The 18,600-nt window shown below is 32.1% G+C and overlaps 3 protein-coding genes across 3 annotated transcripts; all 3 read left to right on the plus strand.

The window, feature by feature from the left end:
* The first annotated feature begins 499 nt into the window (after nucleotides 1–499).
* On the plus strand, nucleotides 500–6,544 carry LOC105964640 (transcription factor-like protein). Its single transcript, XM_012989140.2, has 16 exons — nucleotides 500–651; nucleotides 998–1,293; nucleotides 1,696–1,863; nucleotides 2,331–2,399; nucleotides 2,509–2,602; nucleotides 3,232–3,332; nucleotides 3,426–3,474; nucleotides 3,542–3,601; nucleotides 4,120–4,188; nucleotides 4,470–4,553; nucleotides 4,642–4,725; nucleotides 4,820–4,905; nucleotides 5,534–5,624; nucleotides 5,811–5,891; nucleotides 5,999–6,073; nucleotides 6,239–6,544. Exons 2-16 carry the CDS (start codon nucleotides 1,181–1,183, stop codon nucleotides 6,374–6,376), a joined length of 1,362 nt encoding a protein of 453 aa, XP_012844594.1. The 5' UTR covers nucleotides 500–651; nucleotides 998–1,180; the 3' UTR covers nucleotides 6,377–6,544.
* A 2,657-nt stretch (nucleotides 6,545–9,201) lies between these two features.
* Nucleotides 9,202–10,522, plus strand: LOC148769013 (cyclin-dependent kinase inhibitor 4-like). Its single transcript, XM_088820393.1, has 3 exons — nucleotides 9,202–9,685; nucleotides 10,073–10,276; nucleotides 10,383–10,522. The coding sequence occupies exons 1-3, from the start codon at nucleotides 9,393–9,395 to the stop codon at nucleotides 10,450–10,452; spliced, it is 567 nt and encodes a 188-aa protein (XP_088676519.1). The 5' UTR covers nucleotides 9,202–9,392; the 3' UTR covers nucleotides 10,453–10,522.
* A 1,219-nt stretch (nucleotides 10,523–11,741) lies between these two features.
* On the plus strand, nucleotides 11,742–14,138 carry LOC105964552 (uncharacterized). The gene is made up of 5 exons (XM_088820912.1): nucleotides 11,742–11,842; nucleotides 12,674–12,740; nucleotides 12,838–13,156; nucleotides 13,599–13,766; nucleotides 13,845–14,138. The coding sequence occupies exons 2-5, from the start codon at nucleotides 12,712–12,714 to the stop codon at nucleotides 14,136–14,138; spliced, it is 810 nt and encodes a 269-aa protein (XP_088677038.1). The 5' UTR covers nucleotides 11,742–11,842; nucleotides 12,674–12,711.
* The last annotated feature ends 4,462 nt before the right edge of the window (nucleotides 14,139–18,600 follow it).

Genomic DNA, 18,600 nt, shown 5'->3' on the forward strand with positions numbered 1-18,600 from the left:
GATAAAAATACGATTTTTTAAATCTTAATCTATATATTTGGATTATAAATCTTAATATGCCTGATTTAAAAAAATCAATGTTATATAAAATATGAATAATACTACATTATTAAATTTTACTATGTTAAATTTAGTGTATGATATTTTCTTATTATGTATTAAATTGATTATTTTCCACATTAGAAATAATATCCCGTGCATCGCACGGGGAAAAAATGCTAGTTCCAATAATTTAATATTTTTGGTCATTTCTGTCAATTCACAGTTAGTCCGTTAGTTAAGGCAGTGATAGGCACACGCTTGATTCCGTTAGTTAAGGTAGTGAGGCACACGCTTGATTCCGTTAGTTTTAACGCAAAATTAACGGAAATGACTATAAGTGTTAAATTTTTTAAACATAAAGGACAAAATATATTTTCTGTGAACATGGGGGACCAAATATGAAATATTTGTAAACTTGAGGGACAAAAACTGTATTCTTTCGAATTGAGAAGTTAGCGATTCTTCAAGTGAACCCTTCATCTCCTAAACGACGTCGTATCCTTTGCATTGCACCATTAAATTGCCATAGACCAGAATCAAATAGCATAAGCCCTAATTACGCTGTTGATCCCCTCGCTCCGTAAATCGAAATTGAAGCCCTGAATTTATGTGAGTGCCACTAATCCCTGTAAATTTTTTGCAAAAATTAAAACCCTAATTCCTGCAAATTTTTGAGATATTTTTTGAAGCCCTGAATTCCTTATGCGAGTGCCGCTACCGTTACCCAACTGAGATTTTCGAGAAAATTGAAAACCCTAAGTCTTGTAATTTGAGATGTTGATACAGAACAAATGTGCATTGCAGATTGAAAAAAAGCAGCAATTTTTTTTTTTTTTTCGCAAGTGTATGGGGAAATTTTAGCACGATTTGTATGTTTAACAGAAACTGTTGTATGCTAATTGTATGTTCACTGTTCAATATTCAAAGCTTGCTTGGTTTAATTGGCATTTTGCAGATTCTGCTCAAACGTGCAACTCCGGACATAATTCAATTTGGAGACAAAAATTAAGTACATACATCATTTCAAGAAATTAGGATGGATGTTCTTGGAAGTTGAATCTATTCGGTGATTCGTATCGAATTTTTTTATATCTATCGATTGACATATTGTATATATAGATAGCTAAGGTAGACAAAAATGCCTCAAGTGAAAATTGTGGCGAGGAACTTTATGGACATGGTGGCGTCATTGCCTGCGTTCAAACTCGACAAGCTTTACGAGAATTCATTCATCTGTGAAGCCATCCTCAGGTTATATATACTATTAAGCATCGTTCTTGATTGAACACGTTTTATTTTCTTTACTTCTACGAATCTTCAGCAATTTTAGGATGAGCTTACATACGAATTACGATCCATATACGCTGTTCTTTTGGTGCTAGTTGCTATGGGTGAATACTGTCTCGTTTTCATTTTGAAGCGTACAAGTCGGCTGAGAATAGAAGAATATTATAAAGAAAATAATCTTGGATGTATGTATGTATAAGGCATAACTGTTTCGTTTTTCCAAATAGCATATACGTGTAAATAAAGACCGGTAGTACTGCATTTGTGTTTAATCTCTATACTTCTTGTTTTCAATTTGTTTATACGAACGCTCGATACGCACTTTTACTTCTCGTATTGATTTTTTTTTCCTACTTTTGGGTTCAGATCTCTGCCTCCATTGGCGAAGAAATACGTGCTGCAGATGTTGTACATAGAAGGACCAGTGTCTGCAAAGTGGTTGGAAGAATGGGTTCTTCCCGATGGGGTCTCTAAGCATAAAGTAGCAGTCGATAGATTGATTCAGCTCAGAATCCTGACTGAAACTATCGAAAGGTACTATACTTTTTTTTTTTCATCTTCGTTTTCGGCTCTACACATTTGACTAGTTTTGCATCGTTCTAGCATTGCAAGTCTTTCAGATCATATACAGTTAAACCTCTATAAATTAATACAGTCGGGACCAGGCAAATTCTATTAATTTAGTGAATTATTAAATTATCGAATTAATAAATTAACACACTTTCACCGAGTCGGGACCAGGAGAAACTATTATTTAATCGAGGTTATTAATTTATCGAGGTTCTACTGTAACATTTAACAACCTTTCAGATCATGTATCTTCGATTTATTTCATCTCTTTATGTTTTCCCAATTTTTGTATCGGTGATGCATGAATCTTCGGGAGCCTTATTTTCCCGTTAATGTTGAAGCTGTGCATTTGATCATAGTTTGACACGTTGGAAGTTACGAACGATCTCACATACGCAAGCTTAAGTTTCTCGTTTTTGGTGTTTGTGCAGAAAGAAAGAAACTACTTACCTACTTAATCCGACATTTCAAAGTAATCTTCAGAAGCACATAGTGCATGGGTAAGCTTTAATTTTTCTATACTGTCTCGTCTTTTCATTTTCGTTTATAAAACTAACTTTACGTATTCTTCAAAATTATTTATGTAACTTTAATTTTGGAATCCCCCAGTGGTGTTTTACCTAGAGAACCGATGGCTTCAAATATCACCGTGAGGCTTCCTACATTGGAGGATTTAGATGCTTATGCCGTTCAACAATGGGAGGTGTGAATCCTTGCAAATTATTTTAATCCCGCATTACGTTGTTGTTAGTAACATAACCCCAAAGATTCTAGAGAATATTTGTTTCTTCGTGTTGGTATATTCCGTTTATTAGAACCTGGGTGGGTTTTTCTCTCGATTGGATACAGATTGAAATTCCAAATTTACGCCTAGGGAGGTAATTGTTAGGTTTTAAATCTAAACAGGGTTAAAAGTAATTAAAAAAAAATATTCGGTTGCGGAGAAAAAAGATTAGTCTTTTAATACGGGCACAAAAGATATTGATCTCGTATTGTAAATTTTTTTTGAAAAGATTGTGACTACAATTTTTAGTATTTAAGCGTAACCGCATTTTTCAAATGAAACTTGGTGTAATTCAAGCATACCTTAATGGGTTAGTTGTAAATGCTTCCATATCTTTTTACTGTTAATTTGAGGGGGTAATAGTAATTTCCTAAACAAGGATTTTTTTGTAATTAGACTAAACTTCAGGGGTGGTAGTCGTAATTTAACCCTTTTTTTCGTTATTTGAAAAAAAGTTTTTATCGAATCTGTATCATGGAAAGCATCTCATTTAGATAAAAAGAAAAGTTTCGATACACTTCTTATGACTTGCGAATTGTGAAAATCAGTATTTCTTGCTGCACCTTATCAACTCTACTGAAGCGGAAAAGTCAACAAACATTAGCTCTTCCATGATGAGAATATTCCAGCGCGGTCTTCTGAATCAAAAGTATTTTTCCGCACCAACTGCTCTCGTAATATTTCCTGTGCATTCATAATATTTTTATGATATGTTACGTGAAAAGTTGGCATTGGCTTTCAGAGATGATAAAGAACCTGCAAAATTGACCGAAAGTGGCTTCCAATTTCTGGTACCTGTGTTTAGCCCTTAGTATATTGCTCGTTGAAATGTGTGTTACTGACAAATTTATGTAACAGCTGATGGATACGAATGCGCAACTTTGGTACATAATCAGAGAATATATAACAAACTGTGAGGTATTGTAATTTTGGTTACAGAAACATTTGATAATTCCGATCTTCCGTTTTCTTCTTTACTTTTTGAGTTGCAAGAACTCGTCAACTTTTCTTCCACTTACAGTAGAACCTCGATAAATTAATACTCGGTAAATTAATAATCTCGCGTAAACAATAACTTCTCCCGGTCCCCACTCGGTGAGAACGTGATAAGTTATGAACTCGATAATTTAATATTTTGCTAAATTAATAGAATTTTCCTAGTCCCGACTGTATTAATTTATAGAGGTTTAACTGTATATAGTTTTTAAGTGTTATGTACTGTCTTCTCCCCTGAATACCCAAATGTCGACATAATGCCAGTTCTCGTATTTTGATGTCATTGTAGAATAAGTTCATAAGAGCTGGGATGATCTCATTCCATTTACTTTTCCGGCAACCTATATGAACTTTTATTTTTCGTGCGTACATTCCATTAAGACTTTTGTCTCTTAACAAATATGTCTTGTAAATTGCAACGGAACTTTTATTTGGTGCAGGAGCACGGTGTGGATACAGCTGATCTTATATCATTCTTGCTAGAGCTTAGCTTTCATGTTACCGGCAAGGTATTAGTCATAGACTAATTTAGACGAGGGTTCAAAATTTTCATTTTTGTTTTGAGTTGTAATATATGAAATATTTTATATCGATCTTATATTTTTACGAGGTTACTACGACTTGTTGCTAGGCTTATCTTCTTAATCCCATACGATTATGTAACTTTCTTTTTCAAACGATCAGTTGATCTTTACATTCACACCACCAGGAATTAAACAAAGCCTTATCGTGATACTGAAGGAATGCTGTTTTTTTATTTTTTTATTTTTTTTATTTATTATTATTGTAGGCATATAACTTGAACACTTTGTCGGATATACAACGGAATATACTAAAGGATCTTACCGATTTGGGATTGGTCAAACTCCAACAGGTTAAAGTTTATCTTTTCGCTTGTTGTATCATACGGGCCTTTCTTTTTTATCTTGCGCTGATGATCTGTAATTGTGCTTGTTGCACAGGGCAGGAAGGAAAGTTGGTTCATTCCTACTAAATTAGCTACCAATCTCTCCATTAGCTTAGCGGATACATCATCAAGAAAACAGGTATTTTACTTGAGAATCGGTTCGTTCTCTTAGAAAATACGTGCTCAAGTTGTCTGTTACATTTTATTCAATAAATCGAGTTCCTTTCCGTCAGGGATTTGTTGTTGTTGAAACAAACTTTCGGATGTACGCTTATTCAACATCTAAACTACATTGTGAGATCCTGCGCCTATTCTCAAGGTATGCCGTCACTTTACTTGATGAAAAATATATGGGCAAATTACAACCACCCCCCTCAGGTATGGTCGAATTACGAAAAAACCCCTCATGTTTGGATAATTACAACTACCCCTCAACTATGAATCTTCTTACACGTCCACCCTTATGGTGTCAAATTCAACATAATATTCTAGATTCCGTTAGTTTGTACTCATTTTATGCAAAAATGCAGTTTCTGGTACACCCCAATTTGAGATATACAAGCCGAAAAATACATCTTATGATCATTTTGCTTCAAAATGTGGAGCTTGAATGGGATAAAACGGGTACAAAATTGAGAATATTCCATATAATCTAGAAGATTCCACTAAATTTGACACCGCAAGGGTGGATGTGTAAGAAGATTTATAGTTGAGGGGGTGGTTGTAATTATCCAAACAGGAGGGGTTTTTACGTAATTTGACCATAACCTAACGGGGTGGTTGTAATTTACCCAAAATATATTGCTTGTAACAGCTATGGTGTATAATTTTAACCCACATGCTACAAATATATTACTTGTAACAATTATCAAATTACCGTTGACCATGTTCAAAATCAATTTTCGTAAATTTTATTTTTCCTCTCTGAGATCCTACTGAAATTACAGGATCGAGTACCAGCTCCCTAACCTCATTGTTTGTGCAATTACAAAGGAAAGTTTGTCTAAAGCACTTCTTAATGGCATTGCTGCAGATCAGGCAAGTATAGGATATAAATTTCAATATTCACATTAAATACATTTTTAGGTCGATCTTAAGCTCTCGTTTGTTTGTTTTTGACATGTTTATCCTCTTGCTTATTATAATTCTTTATTTTTTTCTCAAATTGAATTTGCTTTATTGTTGATTTTTTTTTTAAATATTTTTTTTGCACGTGGAATGCAGATAATATCATTTCTTCAGCAGAATGCTCATCCTCGTGTCGCTGAGAGAACACCGTCCGTACCAGAAAATGTTACTGATCAGGTTTTCGCGATTTGTTTTGTGTTAATTCGTTCGTCCATTTTTCTGTAGATTTTTTTTTTTTTGTTTTACCATTTTCTAAATTGCTCCTTCACTTACTATTGAATCAGATAAGGTTGTGGGAATCGGATTTGAACAGACTCGAGATGACGCCTGCTCATTTTTACGATGAATTTCCTTCCAGGGTACACATTCGTTCATCCCAGTTTTCTGTTTTTTTCTCATATTTTTCGTTCATTTCACTACATCTCTCTCTCACACACATCCACATGTATGTGTGCGTGAATATGTGCAAACATGTATTCACTGAACCTCACATATGCATCTTTTTTTTTCGTTTTTAATTCCAGGATGTCTTTGAGGCTACTTGTGACTTTGCGCGAGAATACGGGGGTTTACTGTGGGAAAATTCTAAGAAAATGCGTCTTGTGGTGAAGGCGGAAATTTTCCCGCATATGAAAGAATTTCTTCGTAAGCAAAAGCAGTAGCATCGCTGTTGATTTGTTCGTAGTCACTAAACTCGTCTTACCATGATAAATGATGTGTTGGGCTCACGCTATAAGTTTCGTAGTTCTTATACTCCTGTTTCATTGTTGGAATGTTGTAAGATTGAATTCGGAAGTATATATAGAATAATCAGAAATTTTGATTCCCGATGTTATGATTTCCGCAAATTCCGAGTATTTTCAAATATATGTTTATAATATCAATATTGCTACAAATGTATATTTATATGATGTATATACTCTCACCGTTCCTAAATAGATGTGGTTCTTCACCTTCACACGAGTCTTAAAAATTTCAATAAATGCATCTTGGTTTTAGAAAATTAGATGTTTTTAGACTAAAATACCCATTGTTTACTAATTAATGCAATAAGGGCTCGTTTTGTTACCGCTATAAGGTTCCACTGACTAAATAGTAGGGACTAATAATGTCCGGTTGGAAAGATTCATATTTTTTCAAACTCGCTACTAAAATCAAAGTCTGCTATTAAATGCTACTATTTCATTAAATTAGTAGCACCCCTCGCCTTGAGATTAATTTAATAGGGGCTGACTAAAAAGGAAAAATACTATTTTATCCTTAAAATTATATTTTATTATTGTAAACTAAATGGTTTTATCGTAAATGGTTTTACATATTTCATATATAATAACTGATTTTAACAAATTTAATAGAAAGTCTAATCTAAGAAACCGAACATGCTACTAACTAAATAATTAATTAGTCAGTAGAGAGTTAATCTAATTTCATGTAATACAATCTAATCCAATATAGGTAACCGAACGAGCCCTAAGAGTATTGGAGAGTTAATAATGGCAGAGTTGAAAATTATGTACTTAACTTCATAAAATTATTGGAGTTCTAAAAAGCGACAACTAATAAGGAACAAAAGAAATTATATAAAGCGACAGATTCTATGAAATATAGAGAGTAAGATATGTATTTTTTCGGAACAAAATTTAAATATATGACCAATCATATCCGCTCTATCGTTTTTACACTCATAAGACAAATAAAAATAAAAATAAAAATAAAAATAAAAATAAAAATAAAAATAAAAATAAAAATAAAAATAAAATTGTTTTTATTTTTAATTTTTTTGAACAAAGTAGTCAGAAAAAGACAATACGGACGATTGAAAAAAAAAAGATTCTTAAAACTTAAATTTTAGTGAGAGAAACTAAAAAAAGGTGATTATCACGAGGGGCTTTCATCTTTTTCTCGTGTGCGTGTGTGCGTGTGATGAACTATTAACGTGACTAGCTCCAAAAACTCACCTCCAACGGCTTAATCTCGCGAGACGATATTTTGCACAAAGAGTTTTTAGTTTGTGTCTTTTCTTATTATTATTAGTTTAATGGGTAAATTATCGCTACTCCTAGAGGTAAGGTTAAATTACGAAAAAACCCCTCATGTTTGGTTAATTACAACCACTCCATCTACTATGAATTTTCTTATACGTCTTCCCTTGCTGTATCAAATTTAGTCGAATCTTCTAGATTATGTGGAATGTTCTTCAGTTTGTACCCATTTTATCCCATTCAAGTTCTACATTTTGAAAATTGTGTCTCTTGGCTTATAAATATCAGATTGTGGTGAATCAAAAACTACATTTTTGCACAAAACGAGTACAAACTAGAGAACATTCCACAAAATCTAAGGGTCCATTTGGATGGAGGGATTTGATTTGGGGAATGGATTTGAAATGACTCCAATTTTGGAGTCATTTGAAATCCATCACTATTGTTCCAAAATCAACTAAAAAGGAGGGGTGGGGATTTGAAATCCATCTCCAAATCCCTCAATCCAAACAAGTCCGAGGGATTTGTTATTATGGATTTGAAATCCCTCCATCCAAATGCACCCTAAAAGATTTTGTTGAATTTAACACCATAAGGCTGAACGTGTAAAAAGATTCATACTTGAGCGAGGGGGTGATTGTAATTACACAAAGTACATATATTTTTTTTTATCTTACCTCAAGAGGTGAGTGTAATTTACCCTGGTTTAAATGATTAATGGCTCAATTATTTATTGAACTAAACTACTTCATTATATAAATCAAGGTTGTTTTTGTTTTATGAATTACTTCAATTATAATAACAGAAGGTAACAAATTAAACATTATAATAAGATTTGTTAATAAAGGTGTACATTTTTAGAGGTTTAAACCTAAATAAAAGAGTGCAATTACTAATTCAATCCGGATAATTAATAATCTGTGTATATTATAGATTACTTATGATGTACACATTTTGGAATATATATAAGGGTTAAGGACAGAATCATTTAAAATTAGATGATCTAATATGCTATTGGAGGATTTAAAATATAATGTTCGTTAGACGACCAATTAGATTCGTTGTCGCCTTTAATGAATTCAAAATCCCGGGTAATTCATTGAAGTGATTAGTTCGTATAGATTTGGTACGCAGTTTGTCGTCGACTGTAAATGGATAACGATAATCAAAATGATCCCGATAAATTCTCTTTTGAAATTATAACTCGATATATACGAGCGATAAAATCACAACATATCGAGAAGTCAAAAAAAGTTAAAATGTACATAAATATAGAATTTAATCATGATATACTATGTTGTTGAAATATAGATATATATACATTTTGTAATCATAAATTAATTCTGTAATTATAAGATTGAGCACAAAAAAATCATATATAGTATATCATAAAGAGATGAGATACATTTTGAATTTATCGTGAGATGATATAATGAAAGCATATCGTGGGAACCCTATTATAGTACTATAATAGGGGGTTTTGTTGAAGGTTATAAATCATTATCCACTTCTCCTATTCTCCCTCTCACTTACCAAAACACAAATTTTCAAAAATTACATACCTATTATTCTTTCTTTAATTTCCATTTGTGCCCTTTCCATTTCAATCTCTCCAAATAATTATATCATAGTATAAAAAAAGTAAGAGAGAGAGAGAGAGAGAGAGAGAGAGAGAGAGAGAGAGAGAGAGAGAGAGATGGCTAGGCGAATGAGGAAAGCGAAAACTAGTAGTGGCGATGAATTGGCGGCGATTGATAAAGCATCACCGCTGGGTGTAAGAACAAGGGCCAAAACCATGGCCCGCAGCGGTGGCGATGAATGTAATTACCTCCAGCTCAGAAGCAGACGACTGGAAAGGCGAGTAGTTCCTCTTGTGAAAAGAGCAAAAAAGAAGAATAAATATGAGAAAGGTGGTGATTTTTATTATGATAAGAAACATGAAGCTTGTTTTGGAGAAAATGAGCTTGATGAGACTGAAATCAAAACAAGGTGAGTTTTTATTTTTATTTTTAAGATTTTTATTTTTTAAAAATAGAAATTCAAGATTTTCGGGATGCGAAAAGAGTTGGGAAAGATAAAATTTAGATCTTGAAATTTGTATGCATCGGATTGGATTTCGACGAGAAATTTACATTATAAGTTCTATAATTCTTTATTAATGAATATGAAAAAATTGAATAAAATCATTTTTGAAGTTTCAGAATTAACTGACTTCTTGTTGAGTTAATTACTCTCTCTTTTGAATAAAAAAAATATAAAAAAGTATCTCTCTTGAGATTCATTTTTCATTAGCATTAATAAAGGATAGATCTCCAATTATATATACATTTAAGACTTTTCATAGGAATTAATGAATTAAATCTCTATATATGGCAGAATTAGCAGGGAAAGCACACCAAGCAACTTCATCGTTGGCTCAAAAGACATACCGAAAACTCCTACTTCGAGCAATAGAGCAATCTACAATGTCAGAGTCGTCAAGAAAATCACAAATGTAGTTCCGAAAATACTAAGCGCTGAGCAACTGGAGGTGTTTTTCGCGGCAGAAGAAAAAAATCGAATCGAAAAGTTCATCAAACAGTAATATTTTATTTTTCTTTATATTATGCATATCTTGTACGTAATTAATTATTCGTGATTTTTTTGGCTAATTAATAATAACATATTTGTCGTTTTTATTTTACAGGTACAACTTTGATCCAGTGAATCAGAAGCCACTCGAAGGGCGTTACGAGTGGGCGGAACTCAAACCCTAGACGTGCGTGCATGCAATAATTATCGATAATTCCGGCTTTCTAATTTTACTACAAGGGGGTGTGTGGGGGGGGGGGGGGGGGGGGGGGGGGGGGATTAGGTTAAGAAGTTTGAATTATCTTTGTAGTTGTAGGGTTTCATATTGAACATTATAATTGAACAAACCTATTCCAACTTTTGCTTCCTATATTATTTTATTTTTAATCAATTGTTTCATGTTTAAGTTCTAGGTTGATTAATAATAATTATTATATTTTTTAATATTAGCTATTTGTTTTAAATCATGTGCATGTACGTGTGTTCTTGTTCAATTTACTAGATCTATTTGTTTTGGTGATAGCCATTAATTTTAGTGCTACAAATACACATTATTAAAAATTGCACAATATTAATCTGAAAATCATACCCAACAAATTAAGTCTAGGGTAAATTTTGGACATTATTACTTAGATGATTTATTGAGATTTGAGATTGAAAGATTTATATATTTAAATATATTAAAACAACTTTACTCTTGCTCGCATGGTGACGACGAAAAGGGGCATAAAAGTACGCGATATTGGTGGCCAAGGAGACGACAAGAAGCTCGTTTTTTTCTCGTTTTTTTTTTTCTTTTTCGCGATTGTATTCTTCGACTTTAGGGAAACTAGAGTAGTTTGTGAAGTAGAATAAATGAATGGGAGTAGGAAGATGGGGTGTTTGATAATGAGTATTGATGCGGGATCAGTTAAAATGAGTATATGTAGTTCAAAGGTGATAATAATTTAGGAATGTGGGTTCGGATGCCACGAGCTTTAGGTTGACCTAAGTATGCGATGCTTGTTCGTCTTTTCTCAAAACCAATTAATACATTATGTGACACGTCAGAGAGTTCCCCTGATGATTACACTATGACGCTTAAGTCAGATGATGTCTCGTATTGATAATTAATTCAATACTTGAGAGCAATTAGATCAATAAAAAATCATATACCTTAAAATGTTGATTATGCTGAAGATTAAATTAATTGATAAAAATTCGCAAGAACTTTTTACTATTTAACCAACGTGGGATGGTGATTCCTTTTATTGAATTATGGAATAAGTCACCTCAAGGATAGATAAATGGAGGTAAAAAAAACACAGAATTAAGTAATGAGGGGTAAATGCAATTAAAGATGGTGGGAGCTATGTGTAAGAAAACATGTAAAATGTGTGCTAGAGTTCGAATAAAACAAAACTAACGGGACTGAAACGCAAGATGGTATAGTTATTTATTTGCAAAACCCCCCTAATAAATTAAAAACCATCATGTAACAAAATGTATACTGAACCAGAATATTAATTAGGGTTTGCTAATTTTAGAGACGATTGGGTCTTTTTTCTGAAGCGGATTACATTCATTACGATTAAGGTATTGCCTCAATTTATTTCTTATTCTGAGTTTTATTTCAAAATTATTGTCTTATGCAAGTCCCTTTTCCTCTGTGTTTTTTTTTTTTTTTTTTTTTTTTTTTTTTTTTTTTTTTTTTTTTTTCATATATATTGTATAATTTGCAGTGTTAATTCTGATTTCGTCAAATCAGATTTTAGTTTATTTATTTTAGAAATCTATATTTTTAGTAGTTTTACGCCTCGTTTGGTTGATGGAGATTAGTCATGATTAACTGAATAATTGGACTTTATTTGATGTTTGGTATCCCAAATAACTTGCAGGGTCGACCCACAAGTATTATGTTATCATGGCTTATCTTGCCTTTTATGCATGTTTTTTTGTTGGATCTTCCAATGTCCAGCAATACAATTGGGTTTCATTAGATTATTTAATCTTATCTTGACAACCAAACGAGGTCTTAGAGTGAAAATCGATTAAATGGGTTTTAACCTAGTTATACAATAATCCCATGGATAAGTTATCACTGTTTAGATTGGGTTGTTGTTATGTTATCAATGCATTTCAAATGATGTTTATTTAGGCATCGTTTGGTTGCCAAGATAAAATTAAATAATCTAATGAAATCCAATTATATTATTGGACAACATGCCTAGAAGGCAGGACAAGGCACGATAACTTAATATTTACGGGTCGACCCGACAAGTTAGTGGGGATACCAAACATCAAACAAAGTCTAATTATTTAGTTAATCATGGCTAGTCTCACTAACCAAATGAGGCCTTATTTATTTAATTAACATTTCGGATGATTTTTTAACATTTTGGATGATGTTTATTTATTCCTTTGCAGTTTGGACAGCAAGGAGACTTGTACATTGGTTTCTAAACATGGATAAAGAATGGGTGAAATTTGACAGGTTAAAACCGAAAATCTTAATCGTGTTTAATTGGGCATGATTTTTTTATTTTTTTTGAACTTTAATATTGATGCAAAATAAACTTTTGTAACTGTAGACGTGGGAAAAAATACCAGGAGGCAGCACGTAGTTTTGCCAATGCAGCTCGTGCGCGATCGGGAGATTCAGATATGATTGTGTGCCCTTGTTTGCAATGTAGAAACTTGCAGCACCACCACTTTGATATAGTGTACGAACACATTGTCATAAAAGGGTTCGATCCTAATTATAAAATTTGGTTCTTTCATGGTGAAAGACCAAACGGGTCGACCCAAAACGAGACTAAGGGAGAACCTTGTGTCGCTCGAGAAGAAGATGCTAAAAATCTCGTCAGAAAAGCAGAGTGTCCGTTCAATGAAGTTGTTGGCAACAAAAAGGTCGAGCTGACGAATTTCCCTTTCTTTTCTTGCAGTGCGTGTACGTATGTACGTATGTATGTATGTAGGTATGTATGTATGTATGTATCTATATCTATATCTATTTGTGCATTTTGTTAGTGGAGGAGAAATCGTAGTGATTATTACGTTGCTTTCAATAGCCTTGAATACGATCTCGATCTTCAGTCGCTTCGAAGTGTTTCCTTAACTTTCTTGCCTTAAGTCATGAATCTTGCTTTTGAACGGCAATCAGTCATAATTAATACGGAGGGAAGGAATTTATCGTGTAAATATAGTTATAACGAAGGAATTGCATGCCAATCTGAAACGAAGTTGATTTCCGATTTCCGATTTCCGATCATAATATTCCATTCAGGTACTTATCGTAATGTTTCCGACCACAAACTGATATGTACGTTACTTATCATAATATTTCATTCAGGTTCGAGTTTGTGAACACAGTTTTGGTGCTACTCCGTCTAAAGTAAATCCAACAAATCTAGGTATTAATGCTCGAGTCGACAATTTTGAAGCAATGCTGAAATCTTTAGAGCGCAGGATGGATGCTTTCGAAGCTAAATTGGAAGCACTTTTGAAAGTACATCAACAGGTAAAAAAAAATTTATTTCTTTTTAAGATTAATTAAAAACCAATATACGTTGAGTCTCTTTTTATTTGTTAATTTCAGTCGGAGCAAGAAAGTCATTCGAAGCCCACCGATTATCAAAATGCAAAGTGTCGGTTATTACATTGGTATAATGTTGAAGCTGAAGAAGTTGTAGGTGAAGGGCATATTGTTTCGGTTGACCCACGCGCTAAAGTTTACGATATGCCTCTTGGTAGAGATTGTTGCAAGGTGTTGGTTAACGCGGTTTTCGATGAAGATTTGGATTTGATTAGACGCGCGGGCGGATTTAAAAAGCTTAGTGAGGCTTTAGGAAGTATAGTTGCGTGGCCAAAAAGTTGTATCAAATTGATTTAGGTATTTCGTTCAATTTTTATTCACTAAATGTTTCTTAACTAGTAATTTAAAGATATTGTGCTTAATTCTATCACTTATAAGTTACTCATTCCGTTCCCTTTTAATTGTCGCTATTTAGCTTTGCACAATGATCGATGATCTCATTAAACCTGTCTTGATTTTATGAAAATGTATGATTTTAAATTAAAATGCCATTGTCGTCTAATTAATAAGAGATAAGTGAGTTAAAAAAAATTAATGCCGGAGATAATAAGGAAATTCAAAGTAAAAAAAAAAGAGTTAATGAGGGTATAAAGTGGAAATTAAATAATTAATGCAGTATTGGATAGATACGTACGGCTTAATTCCACTTTGCACCCTTGAACTATACCATTTTGGCACTTTGCACCCTCGAAACAAATTAATAGCACTTTGCACCCTCGAAATACAATAAATCAATAATCATGCATAATGCACCCCAAATGAATTTTTAAAGCTAATAAATGTAATTTAATATTTTAATGATATTTTTTAGGATGACAAATGTCAAAAATCCTTTATTCATCAATTATTTCGATATTATAAAGTGTAAGAATAAAAATACATCTCATCAACATATTTAAAAATTATATTTTTTTATCACAAAAGACATTTTACGAAAAAAAGTCATTCAGCTGTTTCGTTATCAAGTAATCTGAAAATCATAACCAAATATTCTTACCTAATATTTCCACCAGTTGCAATAAAAGATCCATCAATCGAATAATTTAGTGATAAAAGTTTATTTTATTTTATTTTGTAAGAAAATATAATTGTTTTTAATAATCCGGTGTGATTTTTATTTTTTCGCACTTTGTCCGCTCGGAATTAGGTTGAAGGTTGAAGAAAATAACAATTTTATTTGTTACATTGTATTCCAGAAAAAAAAAAAAAAAAACAATAAATTCAGGGTGCATTGTGAATGATTTATTGTGTTTTGAAGTTGCAAAGTGCTATTATTGTTTTTTGAGGGTGCAAAGTGCCAAAAAGCTCAATTTCAAGAGTGCAAAGTGGAATTAAGCCAATACGTACAGTGATAGATACTATGTAACCAAAAAATAATCTTGAAAGCGACAAATGTGGAACAAATTGAGTATAATTGATGTGAATCAAGTTTCTTAGGGTGGTGTTATTTCCCCCTCCAAATTATCTTAATTCACAACCAAATTTATATAAAAAAATCATAAATACCCTTCAAATTTATAATCCACCATCCTTCTTTATATTCGCTTAATCCTTCTTTACTCTCAGTTATTTATTTTTTTTGCAATGAAATATTTATTACAAGATATTTAAACTTTCATATCAGATGACCTACAAACTATGCAACTTGTTATAATGCAACAAAACATTCCATCCAATTTTTCATAATAAAATTGTGAACTTTAAATTTTATATAGTTGATTCTTCCCAAAACTAAAAAATCTAAAAGGGTAAAACAAGATTTTAATAATCGTCAATATGAATTAGTTTCTGCGCAGATTGTAGGGCTGGGCAAAAATTACCAAATACCGATTACCACGGTATACCTACCATAAATTACCGAATAAATACCGAACTATCGGTTACCACTACATTTGGTACGGTATCGGTACCGTACCATTGCCTTACGGTACGGTAGCGGTATTGTATCTTCAATACCATGGTAATACCGTACCGTACCGCAACTTTGTATTTTTAAAATTAGTTAATATATTCAACAAATATTCAACTTTATACTTTATATTCAACTTTAGATAAAAAAAAAATATAGTCAACAAATATTATAAAGAAAATAAAAAACAAGAATAACGATATGATACATCATATATATATTATATATACATAGTTATAATTTTTTTATTATCTTCATATATTTATGCAAACTCAATATTAGCTCCCGTTAAAGTTGTTTATGTCATGTACTTCTTTAGTTTCAAAGTCCAATTAATCACTTATTGGTGGAATACTTTTTGCCATATTTTCTTCTCCCTTTCTTTCCCCCTGAGTTCCCAGTCTTCTGTTTCATTTGCATTATTGCAATTTTTTTTTTTTTATTTCTCTTACTTAAACCATCAAACTTTTTTGCTCGTTACAAGTTTCTACAATTTTTCTATAGATATCTTAGTAAGCATTAGTTAATTAAAGCAACATATGCTACTACGGTTGTATAATGTATATTCATGTAGATTGCTTGATCGATCACCATATTCATTTGCTTAATTTGTTTTATTTATACATTTATTTAGTATTCATCTTAATTATTGTATCATCCGAGTTCATCAAAAAAATGATGTACGGTAGATTACCACGTACCGATCATACCATACCGAAACTTACGGTATACCGAATAACGGTATACCGCAATTATTGGTACGGTAACGGTATAGAATTTTTCAATACCGAAAGATACGGTAGGTACACGGTATTGAACAAAATGTTCGGTAACCGTACCGAAACCACCCCTAGCAGATTGCGATGAAAGAAATGTAACCCTTTTCTCAAATTATAATCCATCGAAAACAACAATATCAAAAATCTATGGAGTTTCTTTTCTAATTTATATCTACACAAACACTCTTAATTTATTTCTTTGGGAATGTGAATTCCTGCTCTTTTTTACCTTCGAAGATATTTTTCTCTGACGAATATATCGTTCACTTAAGGTGGAAAATGTGGTATTTTGTGGTAAAAATTCTAGTGAAAAATGGTGAAGTTTTTTTGTGAATATTATAATTAGTTTGGTGGTGGACAGTTTATGAATTTACATAGAATATGGGTGACAAAACAAAAAAAAAAAAAGGTAAAATAGGAAATATATTTAATTTGGTGGTGAAATAAAATATTTTGAGGGTGTAAATAATGCGTTTCACTTCTTATGATTAAAAATTTTGATAAAATATGAAAGCGTAGTTTTGAAAATTGACAGCGCAATAAATGTAAATTTTACAATTCGGTAAAAATTGGCATCGAATTTCTGAAAATTGACTTCGACATGCTCCCTGCATTGTTCACATGACGCATAGACACTATTTTCAAGATATTTAGTTGATAAAAATTATATTAGTATCTTTAATAAAACGAACGAGGAACTTTTATTAAAAAAAAAAATCTACTAAAGAAATTACATGTAAGTGAGTTTGATCTAATTGCTCTAGCGTTTCTTACTTTTATAAATAAAGATAAGCTGCTAGGGGTCTTATAAGTTTTTTTTTTTTTTTAAAGTACTTACCCCACCCTTTTTTTTTTTAAGATCTTATAAGTTGTTTTTTTACAAAATTTCCAGCAAATACTTTACTACATTACATGAATACTAATAACATATAGGGTGCATTTGGATGGAGGGATTTGGGGGAGGGATTTCAAATCCATAATAACAAATCCCTCGGACTTGTTTGGATTGAGAGATTTGGAGATGGATTTCAAATCCCCACCCCTCCTTTTTAGTTGATTTTGGAGCAATAGTGATGGATTTCAAATGACTCCAAAATTGGAGTCATTTCAAATCCATTCCCCAAATCAAATCCCTCCCCAAATCCCTCCATCCAAATGGACCCATATATTTTTTTTCAAACAACGTATTCTTATAATCGCAAGGTTAATATTAATAATTACTCAAAATATAATTATAACAATTATCATAATAATTATAAAATAAATTATATATATATATATATATATATATATATATATATATATATATATCGAATATTCTTACTATCTCAATTATAAATTATTTTTGTTTACAAAAAATAAGAACCTTTTCTTATATTATATATTAAGGGGGGAAAACTTGAAACTTTTGTATACCGGTTTCTTTAAAATATTTTATTACACTTCATTTTATTTACAAAAAATACTCAAATATTATATCAAGATGAAAAAGTATTTTTAGTTTATTTAATATATTATTTATATTTTTTCATTTGAAAATAAAGTAATTTGTACACATTATAATAATATTTTTGGACTAAAATATTTGTTTCTATTTCAGTTTAAAAAAATAAAATTCTTGCGGTTAACTAAAAATTGAAATCCACTACAAACACGTTAAAATAAAAATTATTGGCATTCAATGTAAAAAAATTAACGTAGAATCCACTATAAAAAAAATAACGTAAAACCCACAATTCATTGTCAAAGTGAGGGTTTAAAATCCACTATTTACTGTAAGCACCGTCGACCCCCACCTCTCTAACGTAATCCACCATGCATCCTCGTGTCACGTGTGAGAATTCAAAAGTCACTATTCACTGTTAGCGTCATCGGCCCCTACCCCTCTATTGCCTGCGCCTGCATCACCTATATTTGTTGGCAACGGCGGCGACTCCAAGTTAGATCCGGAACACCGTGTACCCCACCAATCCATCCTACTTTAACCGAAGCCTAATCCCAGGTCTGGCAGCCTATAATCCAAAAATGCCGATGCAATCTCGCCGAAACCGAATAATCGCAGCAACGGCGT

Source organism: Erythranthe guttata, chromosome 7, assembly GCF_056151865.1.
Source record: "Erythranthe guttata isolate IM_541 chromosome 7, IM_541, whole genome shotgun sequence".
NCBI classification, from domain to species: Eukaryota; Viridiplantae; Streptophyta; class Magnoliopsida; order Lamiales; family Phrymaceae; genus Erythranthe; species Erythranthe guttata.